The sequence below is a fragment of the Sus scrofa genome, chromosome 3 (genome assembly GCF_000003025.6).
Source record: "Sus scrofa isolate TJ Tabasco breed Duroc chromosome 3, Sscrofa11.1, whole genome shotgun sequence".
Classification (NCBI taxonomy): domain Eukaryota; kingdom Metazoa; phylum Chordata; class Mammalia; order Artiodactyla; family Suidae; genus Sus; species Sus scrofa.
This window is the reverse complement of record NC_010445.4, coordinates 9,999,825-10,023,685: the sequence shown is the minus strand read 5'-3', so window position 1 is coordinate 10,023,685 and position 23,861 is coordinate 9,999,825. Positions and strand designations below refer to the sequence as shown.

The following is a 23,861-nucleotide window of genomic DNA, read 5'->3' as shown; positions in this document are numbered from 1 at the left end:
TTCAACAGGCACCTAATTGAGATAGCAAACCAGGCCCATGACCCAGTATTCATTTAGACCTAGAGCCCCCACCCCAGGGCTCAGAAGTTTAGTCATCTGCCTGAGGATCAAAAAAAAGGAGCCATGATTCAAACTTAGGTCTGTTGAGGTTTGTATAGTAAGAGAAATGATGGAGACCCAAAAGATGTGATCATGTTTCAAGGTCAATAAACCCAGGTCCGACTTCCCGATACAGGCACCTTCCAGTATACACTGCTTTGCCCCCCCGCCACATCCAACGTCATTCTTTTAGTGGGTGGGGGGGGGGGAGAGGAGAGAATATCCATGTTCAATCAAACCTTCAAAAGCAAAAGAAAATTTCAACTTATTAAAATAAAACTAAGTAGCACTGACATCAGATCTGTAAGTTTATTTGCTCAATGTACGACAGCTACATAATGACTCACATTCATGATATTCCATCACTGAGGAAAACTGCTAAGAATGGTCCGTGTGTGAAATAATTCCTTAGAGAAACACGGAGTTGGAAAAATAATCACTGATTAGACCTTAAAAATAGTTCACTGCATAACATGACAAAAAGCACAAAGGCTCATTCAGAGAACATATTCGTTGTTCTCCTACACTGTAATAGTTATAATTTCACCATGACAAACACCAGACATTAAGATTAAGCTAACACTGGTGTTTCTTTTGCTCCCCCCCCTTTAAAAACAAAATATATAACTGCATGTCACTATAGCAACATCCAAAACAGATCAATTTGTTTACGATCACTATTTGGTAGAGCAAACTTTACCCCCAAAGGAAAAATTAAATTAAAAAAACTTTAAAAAATTTGAAGACTTAATTTTTTTTTGTCATAGGAATACATAACACCTACAGTATAAGTTAATAAATTTCAAGCTACTGTATAGAAATACAACACTAGCATGCACAATATTGTATCAATAGAGTAATGGAGGAGTAATCATTTCACTGGAGAGACAGTATCATAGGCAAGTGCATTTCTTTAAAAATAAAGAAAAGAAAAGAAACCATTCAAGCTGCTTAAATATCAAGTCTCCCATTCCCTCTTCATTTTTAGCCCTCAGATGTGGTTTTATCTTGCATTATTCTAAAAAGCAGCCAGAGCCAAAGCTGAAATTTTAAAGAAAAATAGGTTTTGTAATTCCAGTAAATCATTTCCAAATGCTACAAGGAAGGACACAACACTGCTCACTGGACATGAAGATAAATTAAGGAAAGCCCCCCCAACCCCCCCCCACCTCCCTCCCCCGCAACTGTTCCCATCCATAGCTTTGACCTTAGGCCCCCGTCAGGGACAGAAGCTGTAAAGCTCTCTTCCGTTGGCTCTTCTAACAGGTTCGGTTAGTTGGGACTTCTGCTCTAGCATGTGAGGGGACCTCCTAAGGAAAGTCATGCTGGGTAAACTGTGCTACGTTACAGGGCATCGCCACACTCTTCTGGCTTCACTGCCACCTGGATCCTGGTCAATGTGTGTATTTCACAACTGGAGGCTCAGGTTTTCCTCAATGACTCATTCCTCTCCTTGCCTAAATAAAGCAAAGAAACAAATGAGCCCAGTGTCATTACCTATCTTGGAAGTTCATGCTGTTACTATCTTATAAAAAAGGCTGAACACACATGCGACAGGTCGTGTTTTCAGAAAAACTTAATCCAAAATGAGAATGAAGGACCCAAGGCTAACGGACACAAACTTGTGGAAATAGCATCGTGGTTTCCCTTCAATTCTAAAACGTGCACAGACGGCACAAGCGAAATCCATCTCCAACCTCTATGCTTTTGTTAAAAAGGAAACAAATACATAGGAAAAGTTTTGGTCAAATAGGAGTTAAATATTTATTATCTGATAGTGATTTTAGCTTATTTTCCTACAATGATTATTTGGGGAAGGAGTGTTTTCAGAGAGAAAAACTGACACACTTACAAGGCTCTCGAAATTGGACAGAATGTTTATGCACAGGGCTCTTCCTTTAGGATTTTTCTACCAGTTAGCTCCTGGCACCTGAATTTTCACACACTGCACCACGAGGTTTCTCAGAACCACCACCAGCTTCTACAACCCATGGGGGCTTTTCAACCCATCCGAACGAGTGCCACTGAGGTACAGTGGGGAAGACTCAAGTGGAACGAGAAGGGGCAGCCCAATTCCTGAGGAAGGAGCTGCGGCAGCTTAAAAATCAGGATTTCTCTGAAAATATCAACATAATAAATGACATACAGACCTGAATTTTCTCTATTTTTGTGGTGTTTAATGTTTCTATTAAAGTGATTAATAATTTTTGTGGTGGGTTTAAGTTAAGAAGAAGGGACCAAAAAAAATCCCACAGCCACCTGCCAAGCACCTGTTAACCAAAACCTAAAGTAGCTCTGATTCTCCTCAGGCAAGCCTTCCGGCCTAGGAGAGAGAGAACAGCAAAACCAACCTGGATAAGGCTGAATAAGGACGTACAAGCCACAGTAAAGAAAAATACACAATCAATGGCTTGATGTTACATATGGCTGTAATGTAGAAATACTGTAAACTGCAATTTAGTGTTAATACTGTCAACCAATCAGGAACTTCTGAAAACTGGCAACGCCTAACCCATAAGGATAAATATACCTTATGTTCTAAGTCTATCAGCTTGGGATTTAAACTATTCCATGTCTGGTAGAGTACACCCTGAAAAAAAAATGCACAGCTAAAACAGATGAGACAGAAAGTACCCAAAACTTAAGACAAGAGCATATGTACATAAAAATCCTTACTGGAACCACAGAACTTATTGAATGAGGGCCATTCCATTTAAGTTTTCAATTCATCTTTAAACCCTATGTTCTAGCAATAAGTTAAATTAAAGACAGCTCCACTTGCATTAATCTACAGAACAGTCCATAAGCCAGTGTGAGGCTGCTATTCCAATACCAGCACAGCTAGCCTGACTTTCCACTAGTGGTATTTTGGCAAAAATGTCAAAGAGGCGATCAAAGACAGGACAGGTCGTGGGTTTCTCCCTAGGAAGGTCATCCCTCCCTTTCCCTCCCCCACCCGACCCCCAACTCATGGGAAAAAATAAAGACTGCAGTAGTAGCATCAGCGTGCGCTGCCAGTCCACCTGGGGCCTTAATTGTTGCCTTCTCCACCGTCGTCGTCTTGCTGATCGCTTGTCCAGAGCGTGAGGTTGTCGCGGAGGAGCTGCATGATGAGCGTGGAGTCCTTGTAGGAGTCCTCGTTGAGGGTGTCAAGCTCGGCGATGGCGTCATCGAAAGCGGTCTTGGCCAAGTGGCAGGCTTGCTCCGGGGCGTTCTGGATCTCATAGTAGAAAACGGAGTAGTTAAGGGCCAGGCCTAATCTAATGGGGTGAGTGGGCTGCATGTGCTCCTTGCTGATCTCATGGGCTTCGCTATAGGCCTTCTCAGACGACTCCACGACGGTCGCCCTCTTCTCTCCAGTGGCTACTTCGGCCAGGTAGCGGTAATAGTCCCCTTTCATCTTCAGGTAGAACACTTTGCTCTCATACTGGGTCTCGCTGCAATTCTTGATCAGGTAGTTATCCAGCAGGCTCAGCACATCCTGACATACGGCCTCCAACTCCTTCTCTATTTTTTCACGGTAAGCACGGACCATCTCTATCTTCTTCTCATTGCCATCTGCAGAGGTCTTCTGCTCAATGCTACTAATGACCCTCCAGGAAGAACGGCGCGCCCCGACTACATTCTTGTAAGCCACAGAGAGAAGGTTTCTTTCTTCATTGGACAGTGGCTCATTCAGCTCTGTCACCTATTAAGGAGGAAAGAAGACAGAGTTGTTACGGTACAGATGATGTCAGCTGGATTAATCACTTCTTTATGCCGCTAAAACATCAGCTGCTAAGGTCATTAACAGTCAGAGAAGTTAGGCCGTGCAGCTCTATGGAAGGGGGACGGAGGTGGGACGAGCAACAACCAAGGAAAAAAAACTGCAGCTGGATCACTGGTGCCTCAACTCCTGCTTCCTTCCTAGAAAAGGACACACACACGTGTCACGTAGCTCTCCCGTAAGATGACAAACCAAATCTCGATCTACATTACAAAAGGTCAACAGCTCTCATGCAACATTACATAGATACCAATCCTCAGGACTTTAACTAGAGATGGCTTCCATACAGCATCAGTTTTTTAAAGAAAATGGAATAACAGCTTCTAAGCTTGACCTGCCAAATTTCAGTCCCAGCCCTCTGGATGAGAGTATCTTGCATGCTGGGTGAGAATATATCGAGTCAACTTCAAAGTTGACTTTTGAGAAACAAAGAAACTTTTCTGTTCTTACGTTAGTATAAACTAGAGTTCCTGCTGTGGTGCAGTGGGGTCAGTGCCGTGTCTGCAGCACCAGGATGCAGATGCAGGCTCAATCCCCGGGCCTGGCACAGTGGGTTAAAGGATCCCACCTCCCGCAGCTGCAGCGTAGGTCACAACTGCAGCTCAGATTTGATCCCTGGCCTGAGAATTCCATGTGCCACTGGGTGGCCGAAAAAGCAAAAAGGATAATATAAATTACAAACCTCAGAAAGAAAGTAAAAATTGGGGGCATGGGATTGACTCTATAATTACTGAGATATTTGCAACTCAGAGAATAAATACTTGAATACAATTAGCAAAAAGATGGAGAGGTGAGCAAAAAAAGCACTTCTGAGTTGAGGAGACCAATAGGAATGAATGCTTCTTTTTTTTCCCTTTTTATTTTTTTCTGTTATAGTTGATTTATAATGTTCTGTCAATTTCTGCTGTACAGCAAAGTGACCCATTCATACAGATATGAATGCTTCTTTCCATTGTACTTATTTATTTTTCTTGGCCATGCTTGCAACATGTGGAAGTTCCCAAGCCAGGAATCAAACTCTCACCACAGCAGAGACCTGAGCCACTGCCATGACAATGCCAGGTATGCAATCCGCTGTGCGGCAAGGGAAGTCCCAATGACTAAGAGCTTTGAGGAAAATTAAGCAACATACACCAATATTCCGTATTTTTATGACTACCAATCAACTACATATAGGAAATGGAATCAAGTGACTAAAGTTATTTATTTAATTTATATTACCTGATTTCTGTGATGTTAGAGTCATGCACCTTTAGACATCTGACAAGGACATGAAATAGAAAGTTTTATAAGAAGGACAGAACTCGGAGTTCCCGTCGTGGCTCAGTGGTTAATGAATCCGACTAGGAGCCATGAGGTTGCAGGTTTGGTCCCTGCCCTTGCTCAGTGGGTTAAGAATCCAGCGTTGCCGTGACCTGTGGTGTAGGTTGCAGACGCGGCTCGGATCCTGCGTTGCTGTGGCTCTGGCGTAGGCCGGTGGCTACAGCTCCGATTAGACCCCTAGCCTGGGAATCTCCATATGCCACAGGAGTGGCCCTAGAAAAGGCAAAAGACGAAAGAAAGAAAAAATAGAAAGAAAAGAAAGAAAAGGAAAGAAAGCAAGCAAGAAAGAAAGCAAGAAAGAAAGAAAGAAAGAGAAAGAGGACAGAACCCTCCCTATCCTGGGGCCACATTTTTATTTGTATGGTTAACTACCATATCTAAATTGGTACAGGCTACGTCAATGGCAACATCAGGAATGCCAGATTATGTGTCTTACAACAGACTAAATGCTTCGCTCACCTCATCTTCTCATGTACTGGTACTTCAGTGGTAACATGGTAACTGCAACAAACTTCATACTTCTGCCCTTTGTTCTTCTGCCTCTGCCTACACTATTTCCCAGTGTTCCCGCCTGCAAACTACTTAACACAGTTGTCAAGAATCAAATGAAACTCATGTCCTCTATGAAATCTTTCCCATTTCTATTCCTCCCACCCCAGTTAAATGGGCTACTCTGTTCTCTGTGTTAGATCAACCACGGCGTCCACATAACATCATATTACTTATAGATGTGAAAGATAGTGGCATATGGAGTTCCCGTCGGGGCTCAGTGGTTAACGAACCCGACTAGTATCCGTGAGGATGCAGGTTGGATCCCTGGCCTCAGTCAGTGGGGTTAAGACCTGTCATTGCTGTGAGCTGTGGTGTAGGTCGCAGATGTGCTTGGATCCCGCGTTGCTGTGGCTGTGGTGTAGGCCGGCAGCTGCAGCTCTGATTAGACCTCTGGCCTGGGAACCTCCATATGCCTTGGGTGTGGCCCTAAAAAGACAAAAGACCAAAAAAAAAGGTAGTGGCATATAATCCAAGAAAAGCTATGCTAACCATCTGGGGAAGGAGGGGTTGGGATACCAAGTGACGTCTATTTAAGGATCATCTACGTTCAGTAGGTGTTCCTCTTTTATAAAGGGGGGGGGTTATGCTGTGAAGGGGTTATGCTCAATTAAACTGGCTGTAAAATTTAAATAGTACCTCTAAGATAAATCAGAATGTAAACCATACTTATTAGTTTACTGAAAGCAATTCACTCTTTGAATGAAATGATCACGCTTTGCTTACAAGGCAAACACCCATGCTGTAACTCTCACAACATCCAGCAAATAATATACATTCAAGTATTTCCTAAGCTTTTAGTGGTTTTTCTTATGCTGACCTTTTACTACACATGTCTGCTTCTCCACTCTAATGCTAGAGAACAGCAGCTCTACCAAAGGAGGCCCAAGTGAAACAGAAGCAGAGTGGGGAACAGGGTTTGGGACTACTGACCTCAGGACAGAGGGAAACCAGAAGTGAGGAGCTTTGTACTCTCTGGGTCCCGCCCGGCCCCCCATGGAAACCCTACTTCCTTTGAACAGAGGCTTATCGCCTCATCTCTGTTTCTCCATACCTTCCAGACCGTGGAGAAAGCATTCCCAGCCTTCAGACCACGTCACTCCTGTTTCTAATGTTTATGCAAATAACCCAGAGGACGAGGGCTTTCCAGTCCCACCCTTTACTAAGTGATCTGGGGGACAAGCCATTGCATCTCTGGGCCTTGGTCTGTATATCTCTGAGACAGATCTCCGTCTCTCTCACGAGGTCACATAAGGGCATGTCAGATGAATGAGAACGTGCCCCCAGCACAGTACTGTGCTACAGAGATGCGAGCAATGACTCTTGAGGATACCCTGAGCAGTTTCTCTACATTTTAACTTTGACCATGGGAGGCCTCTAAACTTAGCATTTCTGAGCTTATCTTCCTGTATCAAGTATCTCTTCTCCATTTCATGCTGTTTTCTAGTCTAAGTTCAAACTTCCTTAGCTACATACGTTACATCACTTCCTTTCCAGAAACTTTACTATGACGTAGCCTGGAATAACTCCCCAGACTGGCTTTCAAACAGGCTGAGGCTTCTGCAGGCCCTGGGCCCGCACACTGCAACGGCAGGACACGAGCCCGTATTCACTGAACGCACAGATAGTGCAGATACTGGAGACTAGTCGCCTCTGGTGTAACCTGATAACTGTCCCCAATGCAAGAAGCTACCGTACCCAAGGCCACTGAGATGGGGTCCTGGCCTTTTCCCCAAATCATGCTGTCCTTATTTCAAGAGCCAGCGACTATTTAAAGCTCGATCGCCTCACCACTACTCTATACCATGAGGTCTCCTCCTGCTGCAAACGCTGGGTGGCAGAGCCCGAAGGCAGCCACTCGTGCTTCTGTAAAGTCTGTCTAGTTGCCCCAGACAAAGCGGAACATGGAGAGGATGAAATGCCACCCTCACCTTTAGATACAGTAACTCAACCACATTTGGAACATGCCCAGATGTTCTGTGCCACTGAAAAACTAAGTTAGAGGGGAAAAGCTTTCATTCTTAAAAAAAAAAAAAAGTCTGCTCAAAGGAAAGAGTTCTCTAAAAACCATAAATCAGACTTTAAAAAAAATCCTTAAGATCAAAATAACTTGTAAGAGTTAATCTGTGATTTTTACATTAAAATAGAGATCCCAACAATACTACTTTCAAAAGTCATCATCTTTCCAGAAGGTCAAAAACATTATTCACATAGCATCCAGAGAGGTTTAACCAATGTGGGAAGATGTGAGCTATGCGTCATTTGGAAAGGAAGGTACTGCTTTACAGCACAGTCACTGATCGAAGAATGCAACACTTAGAAACATGGTACCCCAAATTTACTATCATGGCTATTGGAAAACGTGGACAGTTTATAAATTCTCTAGTGTTTTATGTTCTGCTTAAAAACAAAATTAAGGTTTCTCTTCTCAACCCCTATGATACTAGCTCAAGCGCAAATTTCTTGTGGTGAGTTAAGACAGAGCTGTTGGCAAAAAGTTTAGAAAAATGTGTTATTTCTCACCAACAGTTTAAAAACCAGAACTCCCCAAATCCCAGCTGCTAAGGAATCAGATATTAATTAGTATCAGCTGTTCTCCCCTTGGAGTTGATGAAGAGAAAAACTGTTCTACCTAGATTAGCAACCCTTGAGATTCTTGGAAGTCTATTTAGATGACTTTCCGACCCTGTCTTGGAGCACGAAGTCATTCACAATTCCTTAAACTATCAAGAGGCATAGTCGTAATGAACACAACTTGAAATGTTTAATCTCCCCAAATACAACTTAAATTAAGCTTACTTTATTTAAAAGGTGGGGTGCTTTTGGCTGCACCCGTGGCATGTGAAAATTCCCAGGCCATGGATCAAACGCATGCCACGGCAGTGACAACACTGGATCCTTAACACACAAGGCCACCTGACAACTCCTTAAAATATATTTCTTTTATGCAGAATCTGTACAGAAGTTACAAAGTAAGTTGAGGTGGTAAACTTAAGTTGATTTAAGGAAAGCCAAAAACCTCCAAAAAGAAAGAACTTAAGTTTACATCCAAAAAAACAACATAGAAGGAATGAACAGGTTAAAAGAAAGGATTCTTAGGGCAGTGAAACTATTCTGAATGATATAATGGTGGATACATGTCACCATACACTTGTAAAAATGCATAGAATATGCAACACCAAGACTAAACCTTAAAGTAAGCTATGGATTTGGGTAATAATGACGGGTCAGTGTAGGCCCATCAGTGACAACCCGTGCAACTCCTCTGGGATGCGGATAATGGGGGAGGCGTGGAGATCATTAGAACTCCTGTGCTTTCCCCTGTGAACCAAAAACTGCTCTGAAAAAAGTCTTTAATAAAATGGAGTTCCCTGGTGGCTCAGTGGGTTAAGGATCTGGCACTGACATTGCTGTGGCTTGGGTTACTACTGTGGCGCAGGTTCAATACCTGGCCTGGGAACTTTTGCATGTTTCAGGAGCAGCCAAAAAAAAGCAGACTCTATAGTCATAATATGTGGCCTCACCATGCAGTTTTTGGTCTTCCAATGTTTAGAGTTCTTTCGTCTGAAAGGGCCAAGGGGCCATGGAAAGGGTAAATGCAGTGATTATTATACTTACAGCAAAAATAAAGGAAAAACATGACAAGGTGCAAGACGAGCACTGGTGTCCATGCAATGGACACAGTTACCTATGCACCATGCAGGCAGCAGAATAAATGACTGCAAGTAGATGTGACACTGTCCTGCTTGACTATAATCATGCATGTATTCTACAGAAGACCTACTAATGGCATACTAACTTTCTTGAAAATATAAAATCTTGTCTTGGATATCTGAGCATAATGCCTTAAACTTGAAGTATAGTCTGTGCAGAAGAGGTAACACAACAGGCTTCGGGCGGCTATCTTTAGAAAGGTCTGCTTGCAAAGTGGACTGTTGGCTAGTGTCTCAGAACTTGAATTTTGGAAGGGTGCCCGCCATCCACCGATAAGAACAGCTCACTGTCTCTAAACTGTCCAAACAATGTGGTTTCCGCTAAACAACTGTTTTCCTTCCAGGAGTCTTGACTTTGGCATGTGCTGGGCAGAAGGTGCCTGTGTGACCATCTCCCAATCAAACCCTTGGGCAGAGTCACTGATGAGCTTCCCACTAGACAAGGCTTCACTAGTGCAGTTCATCTGAGGTCCCGGGAAGAATACTCTTGAAAAAACTTGCTCCTGGTTACTCTCCTCTTCACCCCAAGCACCTTCTCCCCTTGCTAATTTAGCTTTGTATCCTTTCACTGTAATACATCAGAGCCATGAGTACGGCTACAGGCTAGGTGCTAGCAACTCACTGAACCTGGGGGTAGGCCTGGGGACCCGACACATATTCATTCCCTAACTTTTTTTTTTTTTTTTGGTCTTTTTAGGGCCACAGCCACAGCATATGGAGGTTCCCAGGCTAGGGGTCGAATGAGAGCTGTAGCCCCTAGCCGACGCCTAAGCAATGCCAGATCTGAGCCGGGTCTGTGACCTACACCACAGCTCATGGCAACACTGGATCCTTAACCCACTGAGTGAGGCCAGGGATTGAACCTGTGTCAAGGATGCTAGTCAGATTCATCTCTGCTGAGCCACGACAGGAACTCCTCATTCTAGGAAACATGATGTAATGTGTCATGTAAGGTCTGATGACAAGAAAAATATACTTAGAGGCCAGTGCTTATGAGACGACTCACCAAGCATTCACTGAGCATCTGCATAGAAAACGTGAGGTATCCTCAAGGTGCTAGTCCACAAAGAGGAAACACAAACTTAAATTAGACTACCAGTCACAGAGGTATTCTCAAAGGCAGCAAAACTCTGCCTGGAAAGCCCAGAGATTTTAACTAGAAAGTAGCAGTATTAGCTGGACTTTTAAAATTAAAACAGCAGCAGTCACCCTGGATAAAAATTGTGAAGGGAAACATTCCAGGAGGAGTAACATCCTAGGAGAGTCATGAAACTCCCCTGGCATACTCAGGACCATCCTCAACGTCTCAGAGATGAGCAGAGAGCTGGCTAAAAACGGGGCTTTTTTGACAGCCACCAGCTCCAATTTCCTTTCAACAAGGTGGACACAAGTGGGATTCAGAGAGAAAATGCATGGACCTTCCCCCCCCACACACACTGCTAACACACAGCAGGGCAAAGACAAACTCTGGTCCTCTGACTTCAAATCTTGTACCCTTTCTCACCTCCTGAGTCTCCTCCAATGATGTTAAATTTTGCAACACATCCCAGAGAAAGGGCCAGTTTCTCTAATATAGGCAATACCTTGTTTAGCGCGCCTACAGATACTGCCATTTTTACCAACTGAAGGATTGTGGCAACCCTGTGTTGTCAGATGGATGGTTAGCAATTTTTAGCAATAAAGTAAAGTACTTTTTAATTAAGATATGTACTTTTTTTTGAAGTTCCCATCATGGCACAGCAGAAACGAATCTACGAACCATGAGGCTGCAGGTTCGATCCCTGGCTTTGCTCAGTGGGTTAAGCCATGAGCTATGGTTTAAGTTGCAGACGTGGCTTGGATTCTGCATTGCTGCAGATGTGGCTGTGGCCAGCAGCTGTAGCTCTGACTGGACCCCTAGCCTGGGAACCTCCATATGACATGTGTGCAGCCCTTTAAAAAAAAAAAATTTTTTTTAAACATGCTACATTGTAACACTTAACAGACTAAGTATAGCGTAACTATAACTTCTATATGCCCTGGAATATCAAAAAATGTGTGCAACTCACTTTATTGTGATATTTGCTTTATTGTGGTGGTGTCGAACTGAACCTACCCTATCTCCAAGGGTGGGTTACATAAAGACCTCCTAAAAAGAATTTAACACCTATCAGTAATAGAAAAGTAAGTGAAAGGAATGGACAACTGAAAAAAAAGGAAAAAACAGGTAGAAAACCTAACTTTACTCATTTTTTTGGCCCCACCCCACACTCTGTGGAAGTTCCTGGGCCAGGGACTGAACCCTTACCACAGCAGTAACCCAAGCTGCTGTGATGACAATGCCAGATTTTTAACCTGCTGCACACCAGGAAACTCTTCACTTTATAAATGCTAATTTTTTTCCAATCAGACTGACAAAACTTTTTTTTTCCTTCTTAGGGCTGAATCTGTAGTATATGGAAGTTCCCAGGCCAGGGGTCAAATTGGAGCTGCAGGTGCCAGCCCACACCACAGACACACGGGATCCAAGCCATGTCTGTGACCTATGCCCCAGCTCACAGCAACACAGATTCTTAACCCATTGAGCGAGGCCAAGGATTGAACCCGTATCCTCACGGATTCTAGTCGGGTTCGTAACCGGCTTAGCCACAACAGGAACCCCAGACTGGGAAAACTTAAACTTAGCTGCCTCACTGTAAAGGCTAACTGTGTGGATAAACGGGCACTCTCATCCACTGCTGGAAACGATAAATTAGTACAAACTTGATGGAGGGCAATCTGGAATAACTATCAAATTGATGTCATTACAAATGGTAAAACAGCCTTCTGACTGGGCCATTCCATTTCTAGAAACTGATTCACTGCATTATTTGTAACAGCTAAAGTCTGGACTCACTTAAATGGCCCTCTAGGGGAGACTGGTTAGATGATGACACATCTACAGAAGGGAATTCTAGGTAGCCACTAAAAAAGTAACTGTATATTCTCAGCGACTTTCTAGAAGGGTCTGAAAACAAAGTAGCTGTGGGAGGCAGTCAAGGTTGAGGAGATTGAATTCTGATCTGTTACCAGTTGTACTTATTCAAACAAACCCTCTCCATAATATACCCAATTAATTACACTAACAATTAAAGCTTAAACCCAATTTTGAAAATCACATTTTCAAAAAAGCTCAAAGCCAGTATTTTTATGTAAACAGATTTATTCCTACATCTGTTGTTTTGTGCTCACCACACCACCTCTACCAAGAATACCTCACAAACAAAAAAACTGGGAGTTCCTGTCGTGGCCCAGTGGTTAACGAACCCAACTAGGAACCATGAGGTTGTGGGTTCGACCCCCGGCCTCGCTCAGTGGGCTAAGGATCCAGCATTGCCGTGAGCTGTGGTGTACGTTGAAGACATGGCTCGGAACCCGAGCTGCTGTGGCTGTGGCGTAGGCTCGGAGCCGCCGTTCCCTAGTCTGGGAATTTCCATATGCAGCGTGTGCGGCCCTTAAAACAAAAACCACTCTCCTTAGCTATCCTAAGCCTGAAAATTCAGGAATGCAGGGGATCCACATGTATCCATTTCTCAAAACTGCAGCACAATGTTCCTCAACATGCTGAGTTACCACACAACGCAATCCACATGAAAACCTGCACACACATGTTCCCAGCAGCCCTAGCCACAACAGCTAAAATGTGGAAACCATCCAAATGCCAATGGACGGAGGGAATACTATTCAGGCATAAAAAAGGAATAAAGCACTGACACATGGTACAACACGGATGACAATGAAAACATTAGACTAATGAAAGAAGCCAACCACCAGTGACCATATATTATATGACTCAAATTATATGAAAATAGTCCCAGGCAGAAAAATCCATTAAAAACAGAAAAAAGATTAGTGGTTGCTTAGGGCTCGTTTTCCTTTGAAGGGGGTGCAGGCAGTGATGGCTAATGGGTACAGAGTTTCCTTTGGGGGAACAACAGTGTTCTGAAATTTATATAACAGTGATCATTAGGCAATTCTGAAGTAAATCGTACACTTGGGGTAAGTTGTATGGTATGTGATTTATATCTCAATAGAGCTATAAAAACACAATTGCTTCACAATATCATAGTCTACATAGCACTTCCACAACTATTAGTAGTTAAATATTAGCTTGTTTGACAAGTTCAGAATTCCAACTAGTTCATGCTTCCCAACATGTGGGTTTTTACAAAGAAAATTCACTGTAACAGAGCATGGACCTCTACCTCTTCATTTAACCCTCCTCTTGAGACTCCAAATAAACTATGTATGTTGTCTGATGTACGTTAATGTTTCTCAATATCCTCTCCAAAAATGAGAACAAGAGCACTATTTATGTTTATTGCTCAGATACAGTTAAGCAAACTTGAAAAGGGATAAGAATTTTATATTCCCTAAAGTGGGCACTTCATTATGAAGCATTAAATTCCACCACCATTGGGAAAAAAGGTCAAGGAGAGAAACATCAAAACAACTTCTCAAACTCCAATCCACATACACACCAAACCACTGTTCCACCCTCTACTTGTACACCTGTGAGAATTCAACCTAAATTCACCCTTAGAAAGCAACTTGAGAAGGACCTGACTTCAAGCTAAAGTTAAGTTTCTCTCCCTACAACTGCTGTCCGCTAGCCTTAAGAATTGTATTCCTTGGCACTGTGATCATCTCTTGCAGTAGACAAAGACAGTCCTCCGACCCTGAAGGCTTCTCTACCTACAGTTTCTAGGATCCAGATACAGCGCCCCCACCACCCTCTTTCCCCCACACTAAGGGAAAGTGTGCCAGTACCACTCAGCCTGCTACTTACAACACTTCAAACTTCAGGAGTTCCCGTCGTGGCGCAGTGGTTAACGAATCCGACTAGGAACCATGAGGTTGCGGGGTCGATCCCTGCCCTTGCTCAGTGGGTTAACGATCCGGCGTTGCCGTGAGCTGTGGTGTAGGTTGCAGACGCAGCTCGGATCCCGCGTTGCTGTGGCTCTGGCGTAGGCTGGAGACTACAGCTCCGATTGGACCCCTAGCCTGGGAACCTCCATATGCCGCGGGAGCGGCCCAAGAAATAGCAAAAAAGACCAAAAAAAAAAACAAAAACACTTCAAACTTCAGCTGGATTAATTTCTGAATTTAACACAAATGAACTAACATGTATAACTGTTAGCTTTACCACAGATCTGTTTGGGGTGGGGGAAGAAGTTAAGCAAGCTGGGTAAAGTAGAGTATATGTTTAAAACACTCTGATTATAGACACTATCTATCGGGCAGAAGCCAGGCATGCTGCTGAACATGCTACAAGGCCCAGGTCTGCCCCCTCACAAGAGCAAAGACTAATTTATTCCAAATGCCAATAGTGCCCAAACAGAAAAATACTGCTGCAAGTCATCGATACCCAGACTCAGGTCTCACACTCTTGCTCACATTACACACTCCTCTGCTCCTGCTTTTCCTACCACGGGAAACACTTCCAGGACCCATGAGGAAAAACGCTCTTTTATATGTCATTCTTTAAGCCCTACCTCAAATACTACATTTAGTTCCTAAAGCCTGAAAATTTCTTAGGCAGAACTAATTACCACATACTCTGTGTATTAGTAACTTTACCTTGCACTGTTCTTTGGTTTTGTTTTGCTTTTTAGGGCCACACCTGCAGCATATGAAGTTTCTGGATTAGGGGTCAAACTGGAGCTGCAACTGCTGGCCTACGCTACAGCTGCATAGGATCCAGCGGCAGCGCAAGATCTGAGCCACATCCTTGACCTGTGCCACAGCTCACAGCAACACAGGATCCCCAATCCACTGAGCAAACCAGAGATCAAACCTCTTGGATAGTAATCAGGTTCATAACTCGCTGAGCCACAAGAGATCTCCCTACCTTGCACTTTTTCTGCCTTTTTCTTTTTTTTTTGGCCACCCCATGGCATATGGAGTTTCCAGGCCAGGGATCAGATCCAAGCAGCAGTTGCAACCTATGCTGCAGCTGCAGCAATGCAGGAACTTTAACGCACTGTGCTGGGATCGAACCTGTGTCTCTGTATTCCAAAAATGCCCGTCGCACCACAGTGGGAACTCCTATACTGCTTATTTCTAATGCCCTGTAGTACAACTGTGTAACTTTCTTTTTCCCAAAAGATTAAAGTCCTTAACGGCAGGTGGCACACTTCACGAATCACTGAATAACCAGAGCATCTACAGCTACTTCTAAATGTTAAGTGATATGAATCTATATAGACTGTATCCAGCCCAGACTGCCTGCATAAAGGCCTTCCAACCCTGTTCATATCTTTTTGTTTGTTTCTAGCTGCACCCACGGCATGCGGAAGTTCCTGGGCCAGGGATCAAACCAGAGCTACAGCAGTGACTTAAGCCACAACACTGACAACTCCGAATCCTTCACCATTAGGCAACAAGGCAACCCCTCTCCTTCCCTTTTAATATGATTTTCAGCTTCTTCTACCAAGAACTGGAACGCATTTCTCCATCTCTTCAACCTGAACTTGGTCATACAACTTACTTCGGTTACTGGAGCAGTGGCAAATAAGCATGAGGCAAGCAGAGGCCTGAAAAGCACTTGTGAATTGGGGCTCACTGTTGGGAACCTCCCCCAATCTGAGAAGCCTGGGTTCATCTGGACATGAGGCTGTGTGAGGAGGTCCCAGCCTCTCTGTGGTTCACCCAGCCCCCTCAGGAGCAAGCCTACGCCAGTCCACAGAATCGTGATAGCTAATATTAAGATGGCTACTGTTAAGGTGCCACATGCACCAAATGTAATGAACAGCTGAATTTTAGGGTCAAAGTACAGGACCTGAAGCAAAAATAAGGCCACTTCATTAGCCCAGATTCCACCCATTGCTGCAGTCTGATCTCACTTTTCAACAACTGGGACACATGCCAAAGCTTGGCAGCTCACCATTTAGCCCCACGTTATCAGGGAACAGATTACTATGCTCTTGCACTCCCTTACCTAGCAGCCAATTAATCCTATTCTAAAAATTAGTGAAATCAAAATTAAACAGGTTCTTATACAAACCCATACAGATTCCCTCACAATTATCTCCTCTATCAAGCCTTTTCTTCGCTTCTAAAATTTCTCCTGGGAAATGGAGCTCCCGCTGTGACACAGTGGGTTAATGATCCAGCTTGTCTCTGTGGAGGTGCCAGTTCGATCCTCAGCCTGAGAACTTCCATATGCCATGGGGACAGCCGAAAAAGAAAAAAATTAAAATAGTATTTCTTATGAAACCAGTGTCAAGTTCACTTTCATTAAGATTGTTTACCTGTATGCAGACCTCTGGCCCCACTTCCTTATCTAAGGCTATTCCCTCAAATTAATCATAAACAACAGTTACCTCATAGATTTTGACAACTTATCCCCAAAGCACACCTTTGGCCTCATTCACAACCATTCACTTTAAAATCAAACTCTTGGGGGGAGGGATGGACTGGGGGTCTGGGATTGGCATGTGCACACTGATGTGCATGGAATGACTGGGCAACAGGGGCCTGCTGGATAGCACAGGGAACTCTACCCAATATCCTGTGATGATCCATATGGACAAAGGAATCTGAAAAAGAACAGATGTGTGTGTATGTGCAACTGAATCACTGTTGTACAGCAGAAACTATCACAACATTGTAAATCAACTATACCTCCACAAAACTTTAAAAAATGAAAATAAATAAAACTCTTATCCTCCAATATTACCAGTCCTCACTCCCACCTACTACCAGACTTGCTCCTGATGCCTCTCCTTTCTCTCAGCCCTTTTCTCTTTCGGCTTTATTTCTTCCTTCTAAGGTTCATCAAGATTCATCAAATTCAACTATTTTGCATTAATATCAAGTTTCCTATGCCTTGTCTTTCTGCTACACCATCTCTAAAACACCCAAACGCTCAATCAATACAACCACCCAGCCTGATTTTTCTACTCTTACACCCAAAATGTAGGTGAGGAGAGGGAGGGAGAGGCCAACCAAAAAACTACAGATTGTAGTCACTATAAACTGAGGTTTTGGAATTCCCATTGTGGCTCAGGGGGTTAAGAACCCGACTAGTATCCATGAGGATGCAGGTCTGATCCCCTAGCCTTGCTTAGTGGGTTAAGGATCCAGCACTGCCGTGAGCAGTGGAACAGATCACAGACGTGGCTGGGATCTGGTGTTGCCGCGGCTGCGGTGTAGGCCAGTAGCTGTAGCTCCCATTCGACCTCTAGCGTGGAAACTTCGATATGTCGTGGGTGTGGCCCTAAAAAGACAAAAGGAAAAAAAAGAAAAAGAAAAAATGATACGGTTTTCTTACCCTCCACTGGGCCCTTAGCACTCACTGCCTGACAGTCCTTGCTCATCACAGCCTCTTTAGGGGAAAGTGACCAAAGGCCTCTACCTAACCAGGGCCCTACCACTGCCTCCTCCCTGTAGGCAAACACGATGTTCTTCCCATCATTCTCTTCTCTGCACTTTCCCCTTAACTTGTAGTCCAAGGAGGACTTTTTATCACATTTCTTCCTTATTTCCCTCAAAATCGAGTTTCTAAAAAGAAGCTGTACTTGTTACCATTTCTGGTGCTTTTAGTCACTCCTCCCCCTGTAACCACTGTTATCAATGGTCTTTCTATCTCACATACCCCATCTTCTCTTCCCTCATCTTAAATTTTAGTTTGCAAGGAATGTAACACTGCAGACAGATTCCCCCTTCTCGACCCTCTCATTCCTCTGTTAGTTTGCTTTCTTGGTTTTCTATCAGCATCTATTTAATCTTTTCTTCCCCATTCTAGGAACTACTAAAGTGTAATTCCCCAGGGTTCCCATTTTGACTTGACTCCCAATTTTCCCCAGGTGACCTTAGTATGCCTGGTTTTAACCATGGGATTAATGGAAGACTCTCCCACTAGAACATAAGTTCTAGGAGGCCACAGGATATTATATTCTCCAGGTCTTAGGCTAGAGCCTGGTTCTTAGTGGCCTCTATATAAATACTTGTTTAATGAACAAATAATAGCTAACAGTGAGCACACATTCTGTGCCAGGCACTGTTCTAAGGGCTTTTTGTGTGGAGTTCCCCTTGTGGCTCAGCAGCTACGATCCCAACTAGTATCCAGGAGGATTTGGGGTTTGATCCCTGCCCTCATTCAGTGGGTTAAGGATCTGGCATTGCCACAAACTGAGGCACAGGTCTCGAATATGGCTCGGATCTGGCGTTGCTATGACTGCAGCTCCAATTCGACTCCTAGCCTGGGAACTTCCTTATGTTGCAGATGCATCCCTAAAAAGCACGTGCGCATGTTTACCTCCACTTAGTTTTCTCAAACACAGCATGTCAGCAACTGACCTCATCTCCTCCATCATCTCCCCTTCCTCCTATTTCCAGCCATGAAATTCTCTCAAATCTTCCCTCACAGACCTTGTAAGGGCCTCATCCCATCAGAATCGACCCTGTGATACTCGGCCCCACTCTCCTATTCAATTTCCACACTGCTGCCAAGGCGCTCTCTAAACCAAAAATTGCATCCTACATCTTCTGCCTACAATCCTTCAATGACTCTCCACAGCTTAAGAAAAAACCCCAAACTCCACGAGGCCTTTCACAAACTGGCCTCTATTTACCTCTCTGGATTCATCTCCTAACATTCTCTCAGTGCAACCACCAGTGACTCCATGAATGATGCAACAGCTTCTGCTCCTTGTACTTCTGAAACTAAACAATGCTATTCCCTCTGCCTGGACACGCCTTCGGCCAGCCCCCACAAGACACCATCTGCTACCATTTATTTTCCTAGGAAACTCCCCTCTGTCCAGGATAACTTCAAAGTCCTCCGACTCCATAGCAGCAGGCCCACGTGCAACTGTGGGGTGTGGAATATCCTCATAGATGTTCAATAATCCCCCCTCACAACTCTATCTCCCCAGTGTGATTTTTGGATCAGTACCATCCACCTCTTCCACTGCCTGTAACAGCTACAAAATAATCAAGTTAGTTTTCTGTTCTCCCTTTGATCTTCACTCAGATCCCCTCAAAACATGTTTCCACTCCAGTTTGTGAATTCCACCCAAGGCCATATTTTTGATGCACAAAACAGTCACAGCTTCCTCCCATTTTCTTTCAGGAGAGGTATACTCTTCCACTGAGTCTGGAGTGACTCCTTTCACCTCCTGCCAATACCTGTCACGACTCCAAAGCAAAACCACAGTACTTACCTCCTCAAGCTAAAAACTGCAAGTTCTCCTTTGTTAATATTTAAAACCTATCATAATCACGGGACCAAATGTCTTCTAAAAGAAAGAAGATTACATTCTTGAGTAATTTATCTTAGGGCTGCCCTAAAAGAAGTTTGTTCTGTATTCAAAACCCATACTACATAACCACTCTCTCAAGGACAACTAAATGGAACAATATTAAATATGCAGCAGTTTCAAGTATTTTCAAAGCTTCTGTAAACAATGGAACATTGACCAAAATGAATGGAAATCAGATCATGGAGACACTGGCTCAAAAATCACCAGTATCTATGTATATATATACTCTTTCCCTAAGACTCCTTTTTGAAAACTAAAAAAAACCGCTCGAGAACCTTACGGGGGAAAAAAAAATCCTTTCAACTCAAGTCTTATTAAGCAAGTTAAACATTTCCACTTTTAAAATGAGACTACCACTTTATGAAACTGTTGTGAAAGAGAAAAGCATATAGCGATGCTTCCCAAGTGACAGTAAATGTCCAAATATACTGCAATATTTTATCTAAGAGTGTGTAACTTAAAATGTTTTGTCTTTCCAGAAAGACTACAGTCAGTACAGAAATGCACGGATTTTTTAAAAGTCATACCAACAAGTACCCTAGGTTTTCCACTGTGGTCCAGATGCTCAGTTTAATTCATCAATATTTCAGGGTTGGAGTTACCACCCCGTTGCTGTGCTGTAGGCTGGCAGCCGCAGCTCTGATTAGACCCCTAGCCTGGGAACCTCCATATGCCGTGGGTGCGGCCCTAGGGGAAAAAAAAAAAAAATTCAGGGTTAAGGCTATGCTATAACAGCTTAGTAGATATCGGTACTGCCTTCATTTTTACAACAGATACAAACACTTTATTAAAAAATGTGTGCACATAAGCCAGCAAGATTATTACGAGAAAAACAAGTTCAAAATGCTGGAATACTGTAAATCCAAAATAAGAATTAATTATAACAGTGTTTTTGAGAATCTATACGCCAGACAAAGTCCTAAGTAAGCAACAGAAATATACTTTACACAAGTTTTTGTCGTCCCCCCCCCCAGCTTTTTAGGGCTGCACTTGAACCTATTTAAGTCCCTAGGCTAAGGGTTGAATTGGAGCCACAGCAACGCAGGATCGGAGCCACGTCTGTGACCTACGCCACAGCTCACAGCAATGCCAGATCCTTAACCCACTGAGCAAGGCCAGGGATCGAACTCACATGCAAATGGATACTAGCTGGATGCGTTTCCACTGAACCACAAGAGGAACTCCCAATTTTATGCAAGTGTTAAAATTCAACCCATTACTATAGCTGTTTGAGGTTTTCCATATTTTCTCCTCCTCAAAAAATGGATCTAGTTGCAAAAATCTAGCCTTTTTCTGTATGACCTTCAAATGGTAAAAAAAAATAAAACAGCGGTATATGCATCTAAATTATTAAGTATACACAATAAAACTGGTCAACTCCATGCTCCTGGACTCAAACTCAGACTGCCTGGGCCCAGAGAGCTAGTTTACATACTATCTACTTACTCACCTACGTCTTAGTACATACAACCACTAGTACACTGACTTGAAGGCAAAAATTATTTTTTAAAAATGCTTAGCAAGCAACAAAACCAACACTTGGTTATCCACATCGCCCTCAATAGATCAACTGTGTTTTAGCACTTTTATCCAATTGGTGGTAAAAGCCAGAACTGACAGACTATCTGCCTTCACCATCCTCTGTAGGAAAGAACAGTCCTGTAACGATAGAACCCTTCTCTAAACCTACGGACACAGCATCACCTTTGCTCTCCCCACTCCAGACACATCCAGCCTTTCCTTGAGCAAAGGCTGATAGGAGGCAGCACTTGGACGTCAACTGAAGAGAAACACTGCTCTGAAAAAAAAAAAAAAAAAAACAAGGAAAAACTTACCTACCAGCTGGATTAAATGCTTTAAGAAACTACACTGAGGTTGCCAAATTTGAATGTAAAGAATCCTGCCAGCAACTGAGCCATTTGTGGCAAATAAGAGATTTTAAGTCAACAAAAAGCCATCTTGCAAGATGGTAAATGCCAAGGAGACCAGGAAAGTAGGAAAGTATATAGATACAAGATTGGCCAACAGGCTCACAAATGGTGCAACTGCTTACATGGGGATATATCATGCCACCCTTCTTTATTCTGTATGTATCTGAAAGGGCCCATACAGTTGAGGGTTTTTTTTTTTTTCAATTGTGGCTCAGCTGTTAATAAACCCGGCTAGCAATGATGAGGATGCAGGTTTGACCCCTGGCCTTGGATCAGTGGGTTAAAGATCCAGCGTTGCCTGAGCTGTGATGTAGGTTGTAGATGCAGCTTGCATCCCACGTTGCTGTGGCTGTGGTGTAGGCCAGCAGCTGCAGCTCTGATTCCACCCCTAGCCTGAGAACCTCCATATGCCACAGATGCGGCCCTAAAAAGACAGAAAAATAAATAAATAAAAAATAAAATATTAAAGGGACTCATTCCAACCATAAGAAAGCTTCAAAGGACTCTTGCTTCAAATAAGCTAGCAGTCAAGCTTTCCCATTTCAATCTCATTTTCTCTTTGGAGCAGAAATGGCAATAGGGTACCCTTGAATTTTGAACCATGTGTATGTAATAACTATCCAAACAATTATGACTTCCCAAACTTTTGAGATAAACATCAGTCATAGAGATGGTTTCAAATTTCTTAAAAATCATCCCAAACGCTTCTTCCAGTAATTCCACTTTGGGGTCTCTGTCCTAACAATCCAAGTTGAAAGCTTTAGCCACAAGTGTTTATGGTAATTTTAGGAGTTCTCGTCGTGGCTCAGTGGTCAACGAATCCAACTAGGAACCATGAGGTTGCGGGTTCCATCCCTGGCCTTGCTCATCGGGTTAAGGATCCGGCATTGCTGTAAGCTGTGGTGTAGGCTGCAGACGAGGCTCGGATCCCTGCGTTGCTGTGGCTCTGGCGTAGACTGGTGGCTACAGCTCCGATTAGACCCCTGGCCTGGGAACCTCCATATGCCGAGGGAGCAGCCCACAAATGGCAAAAAGACCAAAAAAAAAAAAAAAAAAAGTTTATGGTAATTTTATTTACAAATTTGAGAACAGCCTAAACGCTAAATAAAAATAAATTGACACACAGGATTGTTTAAGCCACTGGAAACACTAACAGAAGAAAGTTTCAAGGGAAAAGGTCAAGGTACAAAACCCTGTAGAAAAAGACACGGAAACATCCCTGTGTGGGGAATTACTATGGTGATACGTGTCACTCCCCGCCCCAAACTTCCTAGTGCCCTAAAGGCCAGATATTTTTTGTCATCAGTCATCAGTCCCACTGATGATAGCCTTCCAAAAACTAGACTCCCTTATTAAATCAGACCGTCCCAAAATTCAAGATATCCTAGAATTTTCCTTCCCTACTCACTTGTCCCCACCAGCTTTCCCTGTCTGGGAATGCTATTCTGCTGTTCTTATCCTATCTTGCTAATTCTCCTTTTCCTTGTGGATCAGGTCATTTTCAAACTACTAGAAAAAAAATCTAGTGTATATCGTCCATCCACCAGTCTACCGGGGCCAGTCAGGCCCTCATGTACCAATGTTCTGGGGCAGAGTATGGGATGGCTTGCATGACGACGATCCTTGCCAGGCCTCTGCTGCAAAGGCATGCTCATTCACTACTTCACATCAGACTCACACAAAAGGAGCATTGTGTTGAACTGAATGGTAGAGAATTGAAACAGTTCAGTCAAAAAAATGTTAAGCTTCAAGTACTGGCCCCACAGACCACTTTGTTTCCTAGATGCTGGTTATTTGAACATAGTAGCTGAAGTGACTTAGTAACTCCTTTCAGAAAGTGAAAGCTGTTTTAAATGAGCTCTACCTTCCCAACAAACCTGCACTTTTCAGAGCCTTCCTCTTGTTACCTCTTAGCCTCCTCCACCTCTCACACCACAGCTGCTCTGTCACCCTTGGCTGTGGGGGAGGGGGAGGGGGGAGGAGGGATTCAGCTGCCCACTGCTGTCACTGTCAAGTTCCCAGCTCTGGCACCCCTGTTCTAGTAAGAGAATTATTAAGAGGGAAAAGCTGACACCACACCTGGGTCCAACTCACTGAGTCTGGCTTTACATCTCTCCAGAAATAAGATACCACTCCAAAGATGAAGAGGTTAAGACCAAGTTTATTTGGAAAGTATTTACCTGTTCACAACCCA

General features: G+C 43.5%; 1 protein-coding gene across 1 annotated transcript in view; it reads right to left on the bottom strand.

Annotated features, from left to right (window-relative positions):
- YWHAG (tyrosine 3-monooxygenase/tryptophan 5-monooxygenase activation protein gamma) overlaps nucleotides 390-23,861 on the bottom strand; it is a 28,495-nt gene continuing 5,023 nt past the window's right edge. Inside the window, exons 2-3 of the mRNA XM_005661962.3 lie at nucleotides 3,123-3,787; nucleotides 390-1,556 (exon numbers count right to left, since the gene is read on the bottom strand). Coding sequence (XP_005662019.1) covers nucleotides 3,131-3,787 — 657 coding nt within the window. The 3' untranslated portion in view covers nucleotides 390-1,556; nucleotides 3,123-3,130. The remainder of the gene's footprint in view (nucleotides 1,557-3,122; nucleotides 3,788-23,861) is intronic.